General features: G+C 46.1%; 1 protein-coding gene across 3 annotated transcripts in view; it reads left to right on the forward strand.

Annotated features, from left to right (window-relative positions):
- The window catches only part of LOC115605471 (cytochrome c oxidase assembly factor 1 homolog), a 52,244-nt gene extending 35,721 nt beyond the window's left edge, over positions 1–16,523 (forward strand). For 2 of the 3 annotated variants that reach the window (XM_030479908.1, XM_030479886.1), the window contains exons 4-7: positions 8,549–8,651; positions 11,505–11,656; positions 13,551–13,627; positions 16,174–16,523. In XM_030479908.1, coding sequence (XP_030335768.1) covers positions 8,558–8,651; positions 11,505–11,656; positions 13,551–13,627; positions 16,174–16,270 — 420 coding nt within the window. In that variant the 5' untranslated portion in view covers positions 8,549–8,557 and the 3' untranslated portion in view covers positions 16,271–16,523. The remainder of the gene's footprint in view (positions 1–8,548; positions 8,652–11,504; positions 11,657–13,550; positions 13,628–16,173) is intronic. The other variant, XM_030479897.1, reaches the window with a different exon arrangement.
- Positions 16,524–20,743: the final 4,220 nt, after the last annotated feature.

Consider the following 20,743-nt stretch of genomic DNA (forward strand, 5'->3'; position numbering starts at 1 on the left):
TGCCTTCCCTAACGGGAGCTATAGAAAGACCCAAGATTTAGTGAATAAAACAGAGATATCATTTAAAGCATTAAACAGGGAGATATTTTTCCCTTCAGATCTTTTCCCACACACGTTCTGAGGGGGAAAATACGGATTGCAGTCAGCTGTTCTCTGAAATTCCTCTTGCCCTGACTCATTTTTTGGAAGAGAAGCTGATTCACATCCGACTGCCTTGTGAGCATCCAGCATATCTTTTCCTTTCTCCAGGGGTGGATGGATAAATCAGTAGCTACTCCTCAGCTCAAGGTAAAGGCCTGACTCCAGGTGCTGCACATGCAAACAATGTGGCAGGTTCACACCATTTCCTTCACCTTTTTGCTCTCTCCATCTCCATCTCACAGAGCTCTGTGCACAAGTTAACAAGCTGGATGTGTCTGAACGGAAACTTTCAAGTATTATGGGAGTTTCTTGTATTTTCTTTTTTAATAGTTCCCATCATAACTTTTTTTCCCTTTTTGTCTTTGAGAATAAAATGTTTCTAGGTCAGAATCCCTGTTGGTTTTGTGCCGGTTTTGGTCTTCAATGCTTATTAAAAAGTCACGAGTCTTTGAGGTTATTTTTTCCCCGGGTCTTAATTTGTGTTAACAGATTTAGCTGATACTGAACCAGTTCTGCTCATGTGGGTAAGGACCAACTTCTGGAAATGATCCAGGTGTCCAAGATATTAGAAAGTAATTAGTTTTTCTCAAAGCCTTTGGCTTTTAAGTGTTGATCTGATGTATTTCAAAGAGACTTGACTTTCTGAAGAAGGGTAGGGTCAGCTTTTTCTGAAGGAGGAGCCCTTCTGGGGAGGGTGTAAGGATGGGCGCTTGAAATAAACTTACCACATCTAAGAATCTGGGGGAATTTAGGGTAGCATTTTATTTATTTTTGGTTTTCAGCAGGAAACATGGGTAAGAGCAAGGTGTTTGTGAAGTGCCAGAAGTATGTACTGCTATAATACTGTGTAATAAAAGGCATTATATCAGCAAGATGTTTGGCCATAGGGCTGCAAACGTTCCTGTTACCACTGATTCTTTCTAAGGCTTTGTAAATTGGGCTTCATGCTGATAACAGCAGAGTAGATCACACCTTCTACCTCCTTATTTCCGGAAGCAGATACATTGCAAGGGAACAAGATCATATGATTTACACTCTGTTCCTGCCTTAAACATTTGTTCCCTGTGACTGCCTCCTCTGGCATTCAGTTCCTTTAGGCCACTGTCTGCTGCGTGCTTATTTAGTGCATACATGTGGATTGTGTTATTGAAGTTAGTAAGGCCACAGACAGGTGTGAGCCTTGCCAGCATTAGAGATAGAGATTGTAAACTTTGAGGCAGGTACTAGCTTTTAACATAGCCACATACACTTCCTAGCCCAATGACATCTGCAGTACTTCTACAAACTTTTGTGACCGTTTTCTCTTTCCGAGGTAAAATGTGACCTGTTAACCAAGAAGCTTACTACAGGCTCCTTGTGTTTCTTCGTGTTTTTTCGCCATCTCAGGATTTAGTAAGTTGACTTAAAGCTAGATAGGTTCTTGGGTTTGGCTTTGAGATCTTGTCAGTGACTTCAGCATAATTAATGTATTTGACACAGATAGATGCCCACAGACTGGCAAGAGAGCCAAGTAGTCATCACTGCATAGAAAGCATTGCAAGCTCTTTGATGTTTCCGTGAGAAATGGTTTGGTACTCTTCACTGATCACTTACCTTGCAGGTTCAGTGAACCTATTCTAGGAAACCATATACAGTAAATTCACATCACACTATGAAAACCTCCCTGGCTTGACAGTCCACTTCTGCTAAGCTCCTCCTAAGCACAGAGTGCTATTCCCTCTCATCCTGAGAGCATGAGACAAGTCAAAGGACTATATTTGCTATTTCTTTATGGGATTCTTTTGTTCTAATGTGCCCATTTGGAAGCTGGGCTCTGACGCATGCTGTGGGGAGGCACAGGTACAGCGTGGAGCAATTCTTTTGAACCTTGGATTGCAGCTCGTGTGACCTCACTCCCAGTGGCAGGGAAGCCAAGAAGCTGTCCTGTAGCTTTCTCAGGTAAACCACTCACTGTTAAAACCATAAACACCACTGATTCTTTTCTTCCTGCATTTGGAAGAATGTAGGAAGATGCGACTTGGATGCAACTTTTTCATTTACCCTACTTAGGAATTCTTACTCTTAAATCCTTTGCAGTTCACCTCTAAAAGACAAAAGGTGAACATTCACACCTTCCTCCCCCCCTCCATGATGTCCAATTACAGAAACATACAATTAGGGATGTTAATGACAGATTATTAGGCATTAACCTATAATGCTGTGCTCCAATAACAGCAAAAATGGGTCACTCTGTAGGTATAATTATCCTACTTCTCCAATAATACGCCCTAGTTGTGCCTCTTTTCTGTGATATCCCTAGTACTTCAGTATGAAGCATGGGCAGCTCTAGTTGTCTTTGGAGGATGATCTGGAGCAGGTTGTTGAACTGGCTGGCACATGAACCTGGCTTTCAAAAAGACTGAACAAACTAGGTTGTAGCACATCTTTGCATCTTAGGAGAAAAGGATTTAGGCACCTGCCTTCATTACCTGCAGTTAGGAAGACAGACTCCATTTCATAGAGGGATAAACCAAGGGATGGCAGGAGAAGGCTCCTTGGACAACAGGAATGGTGTCCCCAGCCTGCCACCAGGATGGTGCAATAGTCTGCAGGGAAAGAGGGCACACAGAGGGGTGCAGGTTGGCAAGCAGGAGGAAAAGAAATGCAGTACAGGCGAGCCTGCTGGATGAGACTGTAGTTCAAGAGCACAAAAGGGAAGTGGTCTGTGGCAGTAGAGTACGGAACATGTATGAAGGTACCTAAAGATACAGAAATGCGCAAATGAGCGCGCCCAAGAAGAGAGAAAAAGGAAATGAAACCAAAATATCTGTAGGCACCATGTCAGGCTTTGTGCTAACTGAGCAAGCCACCTGTGTTGTAGCATGTGCCCCAGGAGATGTGATACAACTACAAGAATGAGGTAGCTGCTTGGAGTCCTTAATCACTCTATCAACTGCTTTCACTTTCCTTGTTAATTAGCTAACAGCAAAGGCAGAAAATAAGCTTAATGCAGTATCCTGGCTTGTCAGTAAACTTCCTCATACCTACAGCTGTCCCTTCAAAGCATTTAACTAGGGTGAGTTACACGTTCCTAGGAACCAATCCACAAAGAGACCCTGGAAGGGACCATTTCAGTGCTGGCTGAAAAGGTGTTTTGCCTCCCTAAATGCCAAACTGTGCCTTCTCAGTGCAGGGGGCACAATTTGTGCTGTTACTTCTCAGAAATGAGGTAGATAGTATGTTGAGAATATTTCCATGAAAAAGGGGAAAATAAGATGCTGAAATGATGGTCCTGATGAAACACTTCTGCTGCACTGTCCTCTCTTTAGTGACAGTACCGATGATGAAGGTATTCTGTAGACAGTGAGTGTCAAGAAGATGTATCTGAAATGTTGTCCTGGCATGTTGTTAGTATAGAAATTGGCTCGCACCCAGATGCCTTATGGATCTTTCAAGATCAATGGATGGGCAAGAGAGCAAGAATGTGAAATGCAGGTGTGTGCTTGTGCGTGGTTTGCCTGACATTACCCTCATCTCCTGTACTTCCATGACTGCCTGGGTAGCTTGCAGAAAAGCTGAAGCTGGGCCTGACTCAAATCCCACCAGCCCAAGGGAGAGTTTCATTGCAGAAGGGTTAGGCAACAGTTCCAGCCTTGAAGTTAGATGCTCAGGTCCGTGTTCAGGCCTATTGATAAGCTTTAATTTAATAGTTGTCTCTTGCCATACATTTAGTGTGTCATGCAAACACCTCAGGACCACAGTGGTTCAAAGTGGTTTGAAGGTTTGAATATAAGCAGCACCAGCTGCTTATATTGGTGGCCTGGCAATATATTGTCTTGGCGAGGTAGGTAGGCAGTGGCCCAAATTGAGACAACCAGCAGTAATCACACTGAGTTTGCATGGATCAAGTTGCTTCTCTGATTTCAGAACTATATTATTGTTTACTATTTGGTCTGTGATAGCACCCAGAAGCTGGATGTGCTGGTGGAGCTTGGTAGTGCCAGGATGAGGAGAAGGAAAAGGAGCAGGAGGAAGTGTCTTCCCCAAAGAAGCTGCAGCCCCAGCTCCTTCACTTAGGTCTGAGGGAAATAAAATGAATGTGGCTTGGTGGAAATGCCTCTTGCTTCGTACTACCTGCGCCTTTGGTGGATGTACCCAAGACAAACCTTGGAAACATGAATTTCAGAGACCAAACCAGAAAATCTGAATTTGCTGAAATAAGGGAGAATCTCATAAGCTCAGCCTATTTTTAGAAGATCCTCTGTGGAGAAAACAAGTCTAATTAAAACCAGACTTCATTGCTGCAGTAACCCACCATTTCACATGTGACCCTGGGAGCCTTCCACTTCTCTGAGTTTGTTAAATCTTCTTGTTAACTGCCTGAGTCCTGCTTAGTTTCAAAGTCAAGCCTGAATACTACCTTCTCCACCATTTCTTACTATTTTCAAGACACAAAATGAACATTGCCCTTTGTCCTTATTAGGAAGCTCTACTCTAATACTCAGAAAACACTACTTACTGTGATTTAATGCGTCTTCTTTTGGTAACTGTAGGCTTGGTGATTTTGTGTGTGCTAATCTCCACTTAATCTTTTACCACTGCAAATAGCACAAGGGAAAAGATGTTTTTCCAGGACAGCCTAGCTTGGAAATTGTGTTTTTTTAATTACCAGCTGTGAAGAAATCTGTTTTTCCACCAGTTGACTTGCATGCTTTTTAGTGGTATAATAGGTTCTGAGGGGAGATCTCCACCACAGATAGCAACATGAACTTCCCTCCTCAGGAGGCAATTGCATGTTGTATCTATAAGCTTCTCCTAAATGCATTGTCTTACAGTTACTGCCTTTGTGGCAAGTGAAGTTGAGGGGCTTCCTTTAACGGCCTCTCCACTTGGCAGGCTGTCAGTCACTTTCAGAAGGGCTCAGGACAGGGGGAACACCTCTGGGCATGTCTCTGCTTCCCTTCCCTTCTCTGCTTTACCATGCTTCAGCAGAGCAGCAGATGGGAGCAGCTAACATGGTTGGCCAAAGGGCAGAAATCCTTGCTATGAGTCCTCGCAGAAAACAGCTCCTTACTATGTTTCAGTCTTACACAAGCTGACACCATTAGTATCTCTGGTGTCATCATTCAGAAGTCATCAGCAGCTGCATGCCGAGGGATGCTCAAGGATTTGGATGCACTACCTGGACATCCATGCTGCAAGGGACCATAATGGCAGGAGAGGGGAGCAGCAGCCCCCTGTTAGGGATGCACTGGGCTCCAAGGACACCTGTCCTTGCTTTGGGAAGCTAACAGGGAACTGTGGGATCAAAGAGAAGGTTTGCAAGGTCTTGAGAGACTTGTTAAAACGCGTAGCTCTGAACCTCTTCCCGCAATGTGCTGTCATGGGACTGGCTTGGGAAAAGAGCTGAGAAACAAGTGGGAGGAGAGCATCAAGGGCTAGCCTGGGGATGGGATGGTCCAGCCTGCAGGTTTCCCACTGTGACTGAAAGCAGGCAATGGAGATATTCTCCCTGTTACATCAGCGAGGACCTTCACAGAGCCAGTGTGGGCTGTGCAACTTCTGTGCACCTCCAACCTGCCATGTCCCTGCCTCAGCAGGGCCAGCAGCAGCGACAACTGCAGGCAGGGCCAGCACATCAGGAGCAGCCGGGAGTGCTGCATGGGGCAGCAGTGCTTGCTGGGATCACCACTTCTCTGCTGCCAAGCTTCCTTGCCAGATGGCACTGCCTTGGCACAGCACCATCAGGGCGCTTGTGGCCACTGACCTGCTGTGAGTGGAGCTGGTGATGAGCGTGTGAGCACAGTACTGATCAGCACAAAGCTGCTCTTACTTTCCATCCCCCTTGTTTGGGTGTGACCAGACTGCAAGACCTAACAAACCTCAACCCCCCTGACAGTGAGTTGCAGAACTGATTCCTACCCTTTGCAAAGGAGGTCCCCTGAGCTTTGGTCAAAACTTCCTCACTGGTGCAAGAGTTCCACATCTTCCCACTTTTACTCAAACTGCCAACAGCATCCCCCACCCTCAGACATTTGAGTTCAATTACCCTGAATTTCATCACAGAAAGCAAGTTTTGCCTGGCTGCCACTTTGAAAGGGGCAAAACCAAACGCTGCAGGTCACAGACTGTGGTATCTGATCCACCCTCCAGATATACCACACTTTCCCCCTCCCTGTTATGCCGTCTTGGTGTCAGATCCTGCTCCTGGCTGGATCTTACAGGAAACTTGGTTATTAATCAGATTTTGTAGTTTGAGGGGGAAGAAGTAATGTTATAAATTGCAGTCTAAGGAAGGTTGCAAACACAAGCGAGCGAGCAGAGAGCTCTTGCTGTCCTTGTGAAACCACTGATACCGTTTCTCTGCAAAGACACACTTGTACTTCCTCTGCTGCAACTTCTCACACTGCTCAAGGTCTCCAGGGGAAGTGAAGAAAACCAGATAAACAGATCAGGAGTGAGCAATGATGACTGTACCAGTGGCACAATTTGGGGATTTTGAGACATAAAGTAGACATAATGCCTGTGTGCTTCTCTGAGTTGCTACCATTACCAACCATCCATAAATGTGAAGTAAGTTAAAGAGTAAACTTAAACATTAAGAGTTCTTACAGTTAAGGGAACCAGTTAATAAGGAAAGCCTTCAACTAAGGAGAAGCATACATTACAATTGAATGCTAGTGCCGATAGAGCATAGATGAAAGTTGGACCTGGGTTGCATTCATAGTTTCCCTTGGGCTAGAGGATGCAAGAGATGGGCATGTCAGCAAAGCAGTGAGAAGAGGAGGCTGCCCATGTCACCCTGACCTGGCCACGATGGGAAAGAGTCCTGGCATTTGCCTCTCCACCCTCTCTAAATTGTGGATGTCAGCTGAGCAATACCTGACTAACACATACCTGAGGGATGCTAGAAGGAGTTTTCACAACAGGACTCAAACAGCCTTGCCCAGGTCACATTTCTGTAACTGGTTTGGGCCTTGGTTTATTAAGCAGCTCTCACTGAGTGCAACACTTCAGTGACACCATGATGGCATTGAGGCATGAAGCCTTTGGGATTAGAAACATACAGCTTCCGCAAGTGTTCAGCTATCTGAGTGCCTACATCAAAAAGGGCAGCCTTTTGCTATTTTTTCTTTCTTCCTTTTATTTATTAATTTTTTAAACTGCTGTCAAGACCATTCCTCCCTACCATCCCCGCTGCAAGACAAGCAACAGCATTAAGTCAATACTCTGATGCTTGGTCAAGTCCCATCCTGCCACAGCCTGAAGCAACATGCTACTCTTCCACTGACAACTGAGCTCAAGTCCTACTAACCTGTTGCAGGCCGGACCATTAGCTCAGGATCTTCAGGCCACACAGTCTCCTTCATAGAATGGTTTGGAAGGGACCTTAAAGCTCATCCAGTTCCAACCCCTGCCACGGGCAGGGACACCTTCCACTAGAGCAGGTTGCTCCAAGCCCCTGTGTCCAACCTGGCCTTGAACACTGCCAGGGATGGGGCAGCCACAGCTTCTCTGGGCACCCTGTGCCAGCGCCTCAGCACCCTCACAGGGAAGAGCTTCTGCCTAATGTCTCATCTCAGTCTCCCCTCTGTCAGGTTAAAGCCATTCCCCCTTGTCCCGTCACTACAGACCCTTGGAGATAGTCCATTTCCCGGTTTCATGTAGGCCCATTCAGGTATGGGAAGACTGTTGTAAGGTCTCCCCTGAGCCTTCTCGCTCAAACCACAGAAACATTTAGTAGGTTGACTTTCTCAGAGGTGTTTCTTCTTCTGCTGGGTCATGCCTTCAAATGCCAAAATTGTGACTCATTAAAAGGGCAAGGTTGGGCTGGGGGGGATGTGGGGGGGTGGTCAGGAAGGAAGAGGAATAGCTTGCAGAATCCTTCCTGTTTACCCATGGCTTGGGAATAAAAACAGCACAACAGAATACGCACACCCTGGCTCCATTCTCTTCGCTGGCACAGCGCTGGCTTGGCTCTGTCCCTCACCACTCCAGGCCAGATCCAGCCCTGCCGCAAGCGTGTTTACTTGAGAGGAGTTTACTCAAGAGAGAAATCCATTCCCCGGAGCCTGAATGCTCGCAGTGTGCGAGCGAGCGCGCAGGCACCCGGAGCCCCCGTGACAATGTGGCACTGGCCCCTGGCCACACCAGGGAGGTCATTTTCTTCTCGGCAATTAGCAAAGTGGTGGCATCACTAAAAGAAGTTGAATAAACACATTCAACCCGGCTGGGTCCCCGCTTCGCTCTGTTCTCACCACCCTTCCTTCTGGGCACGCGGTGGGGCCCCAGTGAGGAAGAGCCCGATGCACTGTGCTTTCATTCAGACCTGGTTGGAAAGGGCTTTTAGGAAAGAGGAGGAAAGGGGGAGGGATAACCCTGTAGCTTTCTTCTTTTACAACAAATGTCTTCCTTTTTTTCTTTTCAGGGAAGAAAAATGCCAGCTTCTCTAAGAAAACTGCAGCAAATGGCTGTTTTCATGGGGCTGTTCAGCGGCGGGGGATGCATCGTGATGTATAATCTTATGCAAAGTAAGCCTTGCTGCTGTTAGCAACCTTATTTCTCCTCTGCCCCTTTCATTTGCTTTTGTGTAGCAGGGAAAATAGCAGCATGCAAGACATGAAAAGCGGATGAAGTTAAGGGAAGTGCGGCTGAGCCTCTGGGTTCTGCCTCTGTGGGCTCTGCTTTGTTCAGCTTCAGGGCTGCTGCTCTCCCAAGTGCTGTTGCACACATTTCTAGAGGTATTGCACAGGGAGGAGGCTGTCATGGTCAAGAGAAAGTCTGGTTTCTGAGGGCGAGGGCAAGGGCAAAATAGATGCTTAGGCAGTAATGCAGGTTTTATTTCTTACTGAGATTTTACAACTGGGCAGGAAGAGAGGACCATCTGTGAGAAGGTATTAATGTCTAGTGGTTTTGTCTGTAAATCTCTGTGGTGCTGGCCCTAAACACAACATGCCTGTGAAGTGCTAAGACACCATTAGTTTCTCCTGAATGAAGGGCAGATAAGAATGCTCAGCATCAAGAAGATAAGGACAAGGAAAGAAAAGCTAGACAGGCGATGTTGCTGTATATAGACAGCTCTAGTTGCTATGTGTCTTAGACTATAAATCCAAGTTATTAGTCCAAATGATTGATGTTTATTTTGTCTAAAATTGTTTCTAGATATTTAGCATCAGACCAGAAACAGGCTTTGCCTCTCTCAGGGAGTGCTACAGGCCTCTCAGCCCTATGGCTCTCCCTTGCTGGAGCTATCAAATGATACTGCTTTTCACCTACCCCTATATCAGAGGATGCTGCCAGGAAAGTGTAGCCAAGCCTGTTCCTCAAGGCCTCAGATAAGCTCTGAAACCTCGCCTTCATTTTACACATATTAATAGCAAATCAGACAAGGCTGGAAAGCAGGCTTTAATTTTAAGCAGCTCATGCCCTCCAGCTCTGGAGTACATGACAGATATATGATCCTCTTACGCTTAAAATACCAAATCTGGCTTTAACAAGGACATTAGCATTTTTTAATTTTCAGCTTCAGCATTGTTACCTGGTGAGGGGGAAGTCACCCCCTGTGCTATACAAAAGTCAAAGGGCTCATTCCCTGCATCACTTAGCTGTGCAATCAAGTGGTGCAAAACGACAGCTACGTCTTGCTCTGTTGCGGTGTCAGTGGCCACTGAGTAGCTGTCTGATACAAACCAGGCTGTTGAAAGGACACTTTCTGGTGCTAAGTGTGCCCCTCTATAGCCTCTAGCAGACAAAGGAGCCCACTGGGACCCTTCTATTGGCACACACCCATGACTATCCAGTTCCTTCTACCCAATGCACAGAACCGGCCCATGCTGGAACCTGTGAGGAGCAATTGGCTTCCATTATGGTAGAGCAGGGGGAGAGAGGGCCTTCCCTCTCCACCCTTCATGTTGAAAGGAAGCTTGTGTGTGCATGATCCGTGTGAAAGCAAGCGCTCAGGTAATCCTATTTCTACTCACTGTCCTCACCTCCACACCCTCCTTGTGGGAGCAGTCTCCCAGGCCAACCCCAGCATCGTTTCAGCTCTCCTACTGAAACACGCATGGACAAATGCATTAGTCAGGCATTTTATGTCCAATACTAACAAGAAACAGCTGAGAAGGAACACCAGGAAACTCAAACCCGTTTCCCCTCCAACCTGTAGGATGAGTGCAACATACTTCTAACATCGTCTGGGTGGCTGCTTGCCACGATCCATAGGCACTAAATGACTGCTGTGCTGCAACCCCTTTACCTGGAGCTCCTTAGGATGGCGCAGGGGACCAGGGAGGACCAGTGCAGGCTGCAGCCTAGCAAAGCTGTTCCTATGCCAACTGGATGCTGCCTGCTCACAGGGGATGCCTCTAATTAGGGAGAGGGGGCAGCATCCTTCTACCGCGTGCTCAGAGAGTAATACAGGCAAGCGAGCAGGAAACAAGCCTTACACTTTGTTTTAAACTCTTTGGAAGGTGAGAGCAAAGATGCCTGAGTATGGTTTTGATATGTTTAGGTTAACTCTGCCCTTCTTCATGTCAAGAGAGTGAAGTTAGGCTGGTGCAAAGTGCATCTAGAAATCCCAACAGACAAGCCTTAAATCTGTTTATCAGTAAATCTCCGCCTCCATAAGGAGGGTCGGCAAGTTTCCAGCCTCACAGCTCTGCATTGTCCGTGGGTGACCACTGCATAGCATTTCCCAGCTATACATAGCAATCAGACATTGATAAATAGCAGTTTACCACAATTATCCTCCATATGCCAACACTACAGCATCCAGTCTACTTTGCTATTGTCGCTGCTTGACCATTAACTCTAATGATGCTTCTTTGTGTCTCTCTTTTAATGCATCCATCAGTAGAGTTGCAGCTTCCTGGCTGCCACTTGAAAAGCTGTTATCAAGACCAGAACAAGAGTTTCACAGTGTAAGCAGCTGTTCCAGTCTCACACCACTGTCCGCAAAATATTCTCCATTCTTAAAGTATTTTCTGTACCTCCTTTAAAAGGAAAACTTGAATTACCTTCAGAACATTTTCAGCTATTCATCCTTCTGCCTTTTTTTACCCCCCTTTTTTTGTTCCTTTTAGATGACATAGAAACATGAAAAGCAGGGAGACACAGCCACAAGCTGAACTGTGTATCAGTACAGAACAGGCTATATTCAGAGCCCTCTTCCCTTAAATGAGCTGAATACCATTATAGTTCAGCACTGCTCCTCTGATGTAAGGGTGTGTTTCCTCCCTTAGCCAAATTTCTCTTAATTAATAGTTTTGGACTGTTTTTCAGGAAGGGTGGGGTAGTCTGGAGGAAATGTGTTTTTTCAATTCATTTTTACTTATTTTTAGATTTTAAGTGAACAGTCTCCTCACTAGCCTGTTTCTCTCACCTAGAAGGTTTTGCCAGGACCCAGTATTACCAGCAGGCTTTGGAGCAACTGAACAGCAATCCTGATGCCCTGGAAGCCCTGGGTGCCCCTCCTCTCAAGGTTCACAACATCCGACTGACAGATGGGAGTAACCGTGTGGACACAGAAAGAGCACAGGTAACGCTGGGAGGTGGTGTCACAGGGTGGCTTCCCAATGCATTGGGTGGCATGAGATCAGCTGGGGGATTTGCAGCAGGTCATGAGTCATTTGGGGGCACTAGAAGGCAGTAGGATGGGATATGAGTTGATTTGAAAGAGGAACAGGTTTCTCAAGCATAAATTATGCTCTAACATGAGGGACTAGATACAGCACAAGCAGCACTTTTACATCATGCTCTATGGGCACATCACAGAATGCCAAGTGACCCCCAAGTCAGTTGATCCCCCTTCTGCTACTGTAACCCACAAAATAATTTCCAGAAACATATCAGATCCAGCTTTAAAATAGCAGCTGCCTCCCTCTCCCTCCTGGATACATCCCATACTCTTTTTTAAAGCTTTGTTCAGAAGAGTTTTATAGCTGCCTCTGAGCTATGCTGTGGTACAGCACAAATGGGGTGGTTTTTAAAAGCACTGTAAGCCTGTGCCACAGAGGACAGCTGCCAGGGCTGAGCACTTGTGTTACATAGTGACTGGAGAATGCTGTGCTGGGTTCTGAAGCATTGCACAAGGCTGCCTTGCATCAGCCCAGGGCTGGGCCGAGGCAAACCTCACAAACACAGGTCCACTTCCACTCTGGGTTGCTGCCTAAAAAGGCCTTTCCATCAGTGCTTTTACCCCTTAATCCAGGACTGGCTGCCCTTCCCTAGTTTTGCTGGTGACGCAGAACGTCCCTAGTGATCACCCCCTCACTGGGGGATCTTGTCACATTTGACTCATTTTGTTCCTCCTGGTGAGTAGCTTTGAGTCCTGGGGACCAAGCAAGGGCATTAAGGAATGGGGCAGATGGTACAGTGAAGAAGAGGGGCTGTCAGGGCAAGAACAATCAACCTTGAAACCAGCTCACATAAAATTCCACTTTCCATCTCACTCCAGCCAGGGCTTCACCCACATGATACCTGAGCCAAAACATTTCCCAGTTTCCCAGGTATTCAAGATTCTATCAGGAAACATTTCTAAACCCATAAATGTGCAAAACCCACAACCTCTTATGCTGATTGAAAAGAAAAGAACCTGTCCTGCTGACATTCTCCTCTGTCACTGTTTAAGAATGCTGGTCGCTTGGGTGACTCAGGGTGAGGTCAAATCCTGCCTTCTGCCGACCTCACCCAAGACACGAACCACCAACTTTCTTCTCTGCTTTTTCATGCTCCTGAGCACTCATGTTCTTGTGAAATAAAACTGGTTAATCATCATTAATGATTATATCATAGATCAATTTACTGACTCCACAACATCCCCAGGTCTGCTGGAGAACCCCTGGCATTTTCTCTTTGTGATTGCAATACCACCAGCAAACACTACACCTGAAACTTTTCTCTTATTCAAACATGAGACCAAGTGCAATTACCTGTGGTCAATGCTACAGCTTCTGACTTTGTCTGTTAAACAAGAGAGTGGTATAATTTGTGACACTGAGAAAAATCATTGAACTTCTGATTGCCTCAATGCACATGAAGGGGCTGATCTATAAAGGATCTCAACCTACAGGCTTCTTGTGGTTGTGAGAAGCTCTAACAGTGCAGGTCACCTCTGGATCACCATGCGCTCTGGTAAGGAAAGGTGTTTGCTCATAAATATTTCAGAGAGCAAGTGGTTTTCCCTGGGGGTTGCAGCTGCAATACAGTACATTCTTTCAGCAGCAAGAGATTAATGCATGGCAGAACAGACATACTTGTATAGCCGCGCACATGTTAGCCATTAGAAAACACAGTGAAACCTGAAATACAGTAAAAAAATTACACTAGAGGTTAAGTTAAAAAGAAGGTGTTGCATCTTTGACTGTAGAAGGAGTAAATGTCCATTTCATAACATGCTCCACTGAATCTTTGACATACTTTTACGTTTGCAGATAAAATTACCGGTATCTGGAACAAAATCAGCGGGGTACCTCTACATTAACTCAGAGATGGACCATTCCCGCCAATGGTGCGTATTGGGAGAGGTGCCACGAGAGAAGTGGTAGGAGAAAAGAGTGGAGCAGGATATTTGCTTTAGTCATCTGTGTTGCTGAGCTCATGCACACAAAGGAAGCAGAAATTCATGTCTGAAGGTCTTGTGAAAGGTTATTACCGTCATTACAGCAAAAATGTAAATTAGTTGAGAATTACATTGAAATCATCCCCATGAGTACAAATAGAAGAACAACACAAGCCATTCATTTGTGTGAAATGTGTTCTGCAAACTATAGCTCAGTGTACATACAAATACAGGGAGCCAAGGTCATTTATTGTCCCCAAGGAGGCGCGGAGGCCATTGAACAGCAATCCTACCTCCAGTCTTGTATTGTGTATTGCAGTAAGGGAATCACCCGTTATATCAGAGCCTATCAAGGTGAGCTTAAATGGTTTGGGGTTTTTTTTCAAGCTATCTGATAAATACTGTCCTTATAGTAAAAAAAAAGCACGTGTTAGATACGTTATAGTAGAAGGATATTGTGATTCCACATCATATAGTAGCAACTTTACATTTTTGTAGCACTGAAGCCTGAAAACCCCCTTTGTCAAAGGTAAACTGATTTCTAGAACTGAGCAAATAATTCATTGATTCAAAGTCCATCTTCTATTGCAAAAGAGGAAATTTTATTAGACACAAACCTCTTCACACATACTTGTTATTGGAATTTGTTAGGCATTTCTGTCAGCTCTATTTAGAAACCCAAAGCTACAACATTTTTACTTGGCTGCCACCAGCCATATGGTAATGTTTTCTTTTCATAATTAGATGAGCATGACTTAATGGATTTCTCTTCTGAGAAATACTTATTCTCTTCTGAATAAGTATGGGAAGTTAGGTGTAAAATGATGGGAGGAAGGTGCTAGGTTGGGACTTCGGGGTCTCAGGGCCAGGCCTGGCCTTCTCCCTCATGACCAGAGATACCCCCAGAGGTACCCAGCCCCCTCTACACCTATGCTTCCCTGGGGCCTGGCTCTGATGTCCTCACTCCTCCTTATCCCTTCCTCACAGATGGAGAGAAATCACAGTAACCCAGTAATACAGGAGGGAACTCTTAAGACAACTGAAGATTACAAGATGTTAAACTATGGCAGTAACTGAAGTACATACATCTCTTTGAGTGTTGTTTTACAGTGAGCTCTCCATGCATTTCCGCAAGCTTAATAGGAGGGGAATAAAAAAACCAACAAAAAACCATCTGTCAGACTCAACCATCTCTGCCTACACGTGCAGAGCTCTGCACAGAGGTGGGCAGGACTTGGTGTCCTTGCTGAGGAGCTAAGAGTAAAATGGCTGGTTCCCATCTGGTCCATGGAGAGGAGCTCCTGAAGTCCCCATTAGGAATAACAAACTCATCCTGGTGTGGCTCTGCAGGGCATGCATGTTGGCACTGCCAGTGGAGACCAAGAAGGCAACCAGACTGATACAGACACAGTTAAATGGCAGCAGGAGGTGAACACTCTGCTCTGTGTAAGAGGAGTGGAGGCTCCTAAGCCACTGAATGCTGCTGTCTCCAAGTGCGGTCTGTCCATAGGGGTTTATTTATTTAGGTGGTTATTAAAAAAAAAGAGGACAACTGGAAAAAAGGGTAATTTGGAGTGTATGAGCTGGTTTGGATCTGGAAGAGGAGAGTAGGCATTCACTCAGCACAGGGATTGGGAGGGTGCCCTGAGGCAATAGTGACCAAGGCACCAGTCCTGCAAAATGGCACTTGTCTGCCCTGAAGCCAATGGAGGGAAGGGCTGGAACCCCAGGCCATGCCGAGGGGAGTGAGCAGTTACTCCTTCAAGCCCTGTTATAAGGAGGCAGTTGCTTGTCTGGTGAGCAGACCCATCGCACAGCCTCGTTACCCAATTGTATGTACTCAGCACCAACTCCAGCTGGGTGAGCGCCAGGAGCTTTGGAAAAAAATCCTATCTCAGTACCCCAAAATAATAGTCCTTCCCAGCTGGCAAAGCAGCATGAGCAGTCTCACAGAAGTGGGTTTGAAGCAAAGCTTAGAGGAAGGAAAAGGCTCCCGCTCGGTCTCCAAACAACGCAGTTTTCCTTCTCCTTTGAGTAACCACTGTCATACTCCGTCAGGGTTTCAGCAGTCACGCTGAGTGATCACACAGTGTTCAAACTCCTCCAAGCCAGGATAATTCCTTAGCAACGCAGTCTGGCTCCAAGGCTGGAGAGGAGTGGAGCGAGGAATGCACCCACAGGATGGAGAGGAAGAAAGGCACAGGGTCGGGGGAGGAATGTCCTATCTAAAAATAGCTAGCAGGATTTTATCCAAGTTGCATCCAATAGGAGCACACACCCCAGACCTCTAAATCTGGGCTGTGCTTCACTGTTAGGGAAAACAGCTTTCAGAAGCTGGCACTCCCAAGCCGAGTTTTAAAGCACTTGAGAGAACCTTTAGAAGCAATACATGCATGGAGTGATTTGTTTCTCCATGCCAGCTGTTTCTACACTGACTTTACTACTATATTAACAGTGATTGAAACAAGTTAAAGATCTCTTTTGGTTTGTGTCAGCTGGTGCCTTCAGGATGTCACCTTGAAACTGCGGGATGGGCAGAATATTTCCGTTTACCACTCCCCGGTGGAGAGCATCAGTGTGCAAGAAGGCTAAAAATCAAAGGCAGCTGCTTCCCCACCTCCCACTGAGCTGAAGGAGCCATTAATCGATTGCATCCCACTGTGCCCCTGAATGTACGCAGTTGTAACAAGTGACAATTTCACTTAAGTGGGTGCTCTCGAGACCATTTTCTCTCTAAGATTGACCTCATCATCGTCATAATTGTAATTTCTTCCTTTTGCTGGTTTACTCGGGTTCAGCAGAGCCTAAAATAAAGATCTTGCAAAAGACTTGCTTTTCCAAAAAAGTCATGTGTTATGCCTTGTGTGTGCTGGTATTATGAATCTGAAATATGACAAACAAACTGACAGTGTGGTGGGTTGACCCTGGCTGGACACCAGGTGCCCACCACAGCCACTTCATCACTGCCCTCCTCAGCTGGACAGGGAAAGGAAAATACAACAAAAAGCTCATGTGTTGAGATAAGGACATGCTGAAGGTTACTGAGAGGGATTGTTTCGTATCAGCATTGCCCGACAGGAGTTCAGGAGAGCACATTTACTTAGGGAGGAAAGCACTCAGGAGGTGCAGAACAGATAAAACAATGCCATAGTTAAATCTGACTGCAACAAGATACTTTGATTGTGCCTTGATTCTGTCAATCGGGTGGAGAATTGCCCATCATCAGAAGCAACAAATCCCAAAACTCACATAATCTCCACACCCCCCCAAACTGCACGTTCAAACAGTTGCAAAGCCTAAGGCACAGTCTGAGTGAGGAAACACAAGTAACTGTCCTGCGTGTACTTTAAGGTATGAAGGCAAGCCATTATGAACATCCAGAAGAAAGACTATTTTGGATTTATTGTAATGGAGCAGCTTAAGCAAGCTGCAGCTAAGGAAAGCCCAGAGTTTACACCACTCAATTCCCTTCCCCTTCCATCTCAACGTCCAAATTTGAACCTCAGAAATCTACCAAAGGCCCAGGCAATGCAAAGTTTTTGAAGAGTGATGAGTATTACATACAGAAGGGAGAGCAGGAAGCAAAGACTCACTAAAGACCAGCGAGCATCTTCCTGCTCAACAATGACTCAGCAAACTGGGCAAGATGGCTTTTGAACAAGTCTGAAGAACAAACACAAACATAAAAAGAAAGAGATACTAAAAGGACCACAGCAAAGGTATCTTGGACAAGCTGTTTGAGAAGAAAACAATATATGTGAACTTTGGGATTCATGAAGAGCTGCCAGGATGAACAGCACTTGTAAGGCCTGATCCAACCCATATGAATGCCCCACACATCAAGGAAAGGGTAAATCAAGGAGAGAGCACGTGTCAGCCTTAACACTGAAATCACTGCTATCTGGTTTCACAAAACAAAATATAAACTATATGATTTAAAAACATCAGCCTTGCACTGCTGCAGCCCACCTACCAAGGAAACCATCTGGAGATGTGGAGATCTCCCAGCCACCCAGTGTCTCAGACCTTGATCAACTATGGGTTTTGGTCGCTGGGAAAGTTTGGTGGGGAATCAAACAGTTAACAAGGAAAAGTTAAAACAACCACTTCACATCCATCAAGAAAAAGCCAAATCAAGCACTTCACACTCATCAACTATCACTTTCCTGGCTGCAGCTTTGATTTGTTACTCATCTCCAAAGAAGTTGTGGCTATGGAGAACACTCCCAGCCTATTCAGTTCCTAGCCTGGCCTGGCTCTAACCGGTACCACCAAGAGATTCTATTACCTTTCTTGGGGGAAGCAGAGCTTGCAAAGAGGTTCCACCTCTCACTTTCCCCCTGGAGATCTAGCAGAGCACCCCACTAACTTTGGGCACTCCCAGTCATCCTAACCAACCCATGGGGTCATCAGAGCTGTGAGAATGGGCAGTGTCACCATATCATACCAATGTTTCTCAAATCTTTGAGCCTGGAGAAGGAAGAAAGCAATGGGTGGGACATCAACAGAACAGAACAAGAGTAAAACCACATTCAAATCTCTGCTTTTGTTCAACTACCTAATAGCCAGCAAATACAGGATCTCTTACCTCTTGACCTCAAAAAGCCTCAGAAGGCACTTCCTCTCCATCTTTGAGCTCTTTTAAAATGCACATATTCAAAGAGAGTAGGAAAAAAAAAGGACAACAAACTGATGTGCTCAGTGCCAAGCTGCTTTGGCCATGTGGCTCCCATTAAATACACCACAGCCCACGGCGGCTGCTCTCAGAGACACAGGTGCTGCAGGAGCAGCCAAGAGAGCTGGAGCATGCCAGGGAAACGGGGGGGAGCAAAGGCCTCGGAACCACCAGCAGCTGCTGAGAGCCCAAATAACTTCAAGAGGACACCTGGGCACACCTCCTTCCCTGGCAGTCTTTTCTTCTGAGGTTCACTGGAGCAGATTAGGTTGTATTTAACTTCCTTAGGTCATTGGAGCACTAATTCTTTATAATTGTATCATGTTACATGTCACTCAACACTAATCTGGATAATAATTTTATTTTTTATTGAGAAAATAATCATCCTTTGGTAAAAGACCCTCAATCCCTCGGTTAAACTCCTTTAGAAAGCCGTTCTTTGCTCATAGAATCGTAGAATGGTTCGGGTTGGAAAGGACCTTAAGATCATCTAGTTCCATCACAGAAGGGTTAAGGTCATCTCCATCTCTGGAGATCATCTAGCCCAAGTGCTTCACTCACAGCAGGGTCAACTAGAGCACATTGCCTGGGGCTGCACACAGCCAGATTTTGAAGATCACCAAGGATGGAGACTCCACAACCTCTGTACCAGTGTTCAACCATTCTCACAGTAAAGAAAGCTTTTTCTTACATGTAAACAGTATTTCTTGTGTTTCAGTGTGTGCCCGTTGCCTCTTGTCCTGCCACTGGGCACCACTGGGAAGAGCCTGGCTCTATCCTCTTTACTCTTGCCCTGCAGGTATTTACACACACTGCTAAGACCCCTCCCTGAGCATTCTGTTCTCCAGGCTGACAACCCCAGGTCTCTCAGCCTCATTAGCTGCAATCCTTTAATTGTCTTCATCATTTTCAGTATGTTAAATAATTTCTTTTAAATAGGCTTGAAAATTTGCATAGTTCTTTTTCCAGTTGGTGTGGTTGAAACAACCATCACCTTCATGGCCTTTGCTGGATTGCATGTTTGTCCCTTACTCTCTAGTTTGATTTTAATAGCTTCTGCTGGGCAATCATCACCCTCAAGGAAACTACCAAGGCGGCAGGCTGTTCAGGGCAAGAACTTCCTTTACAACCATGGAACAACAAATATTGCTTAGCAGACTGTTACAATGCTTGCACCTATTTTAGTTGCTCCTGACTAGCATACCATAGCATAGGGGCTATGTAAACCCAGATGTTTTAAAAGCACTTGCTCTATAAAGGCTAAGCGCGCTGATGTGTTCCCATTTGAGTATGTTTCTCCAGGTGGTAATATGTTTTTTGCCAACTTGTGGGCCCATCAGTTCACTTCCTAGCTTGGGCAGATGTCTTGCATTGCACAGGGAACATGAGTCATCTGCATTCGCCTCCCATTTAGAAATGAGGTCCTACAGCTGGGTCGGGGCAATCCCAAGTGCAACTACAGGCTGGGCAGAGACTGGATGGATTGAGAGCAGCCCTGAGGAGAAGGACTCGAGGGTGTTGGTTGAGGAGAACCCCAACATGAACTGGCTTCAGTGTGGGCTTGAGCCCAGAATTCAACCGTGTGCTGGGCTGCATCAAAAGGAGCGTGAGCAGCAGGTTGAGGGAGGGGATTCTCCCCCTCTGCTCTGCTCTGGTGAGACCCCCCCTGCAGTCCTGATCCAGCTCTGGGGCAACAGCACAAGAGGGACGTGGAGCTGTTGGAGCGAGGCCAGAGGAGGCCACGAAGATGCTGCGAGGGCTGGAGCAGCTCTGCTCTGGAGCCAGGCTGAGAGAGCTGGGCTGGGGCAGCCTGGAGAAGAGAAGGCTCCTGAAGGGGAGACCTTAGAGCAGCTCCAGTGCCTAAAGGGGCTACAAGAAACTTGGAGAGGGGCTTTTTACAGGGACAAGTAGTGACAGGACAAGGGGCAATGGCTTTAACCTGCCAGAGGGGAGATTTAGATTAGAGGGTGGTGAAACACTGGCACAGGTTGCCCAGAGAAGCTGTGGCTGCCCCATCCCTGGCAGTGTTCAGGGCCAGGTTGGACACAGGGGCTTGGAGCAACCTGCTCTAGTGGAAGGTGTCCCTGCCCGTGGCAGGGGGTTGGAACCGGATGAACTTCCAGCCCAAACCATTCTGATTCTAGATCCAGTCCTTTCCCTGCCATTTGCGGGCACCTTATCTCCTTGTCAAAGCAAACTCATTTTCCTGCATGTTTTCTGCAAAACATGCTACAAAGCTCCTGGCAGCATGGCACAGGGAGGCCTGTTACACCAGCAGTGATGGAGACTTGTCACATTCGCAGTGTTGCTTTGAAAGACACAGCACACCTGGTTAAACACCTTTGGTTCATTTTATGTAGCACTGAGTATATAAAAATACTAGAATCATG

This window comes from Strigops habroptila, chromosome 1 (genome assembly GCF_004027225.2).
Source record: "Strigops habroptila isolate Jane chromosome 1, bStrHab1.2.pri, whole genome shotgun sequence".
NCBI lineage: Eukaryota > Metazoa > Chordata > Aves > Psittaciformes > Psittacidae > Strigops > Strigops habroptila.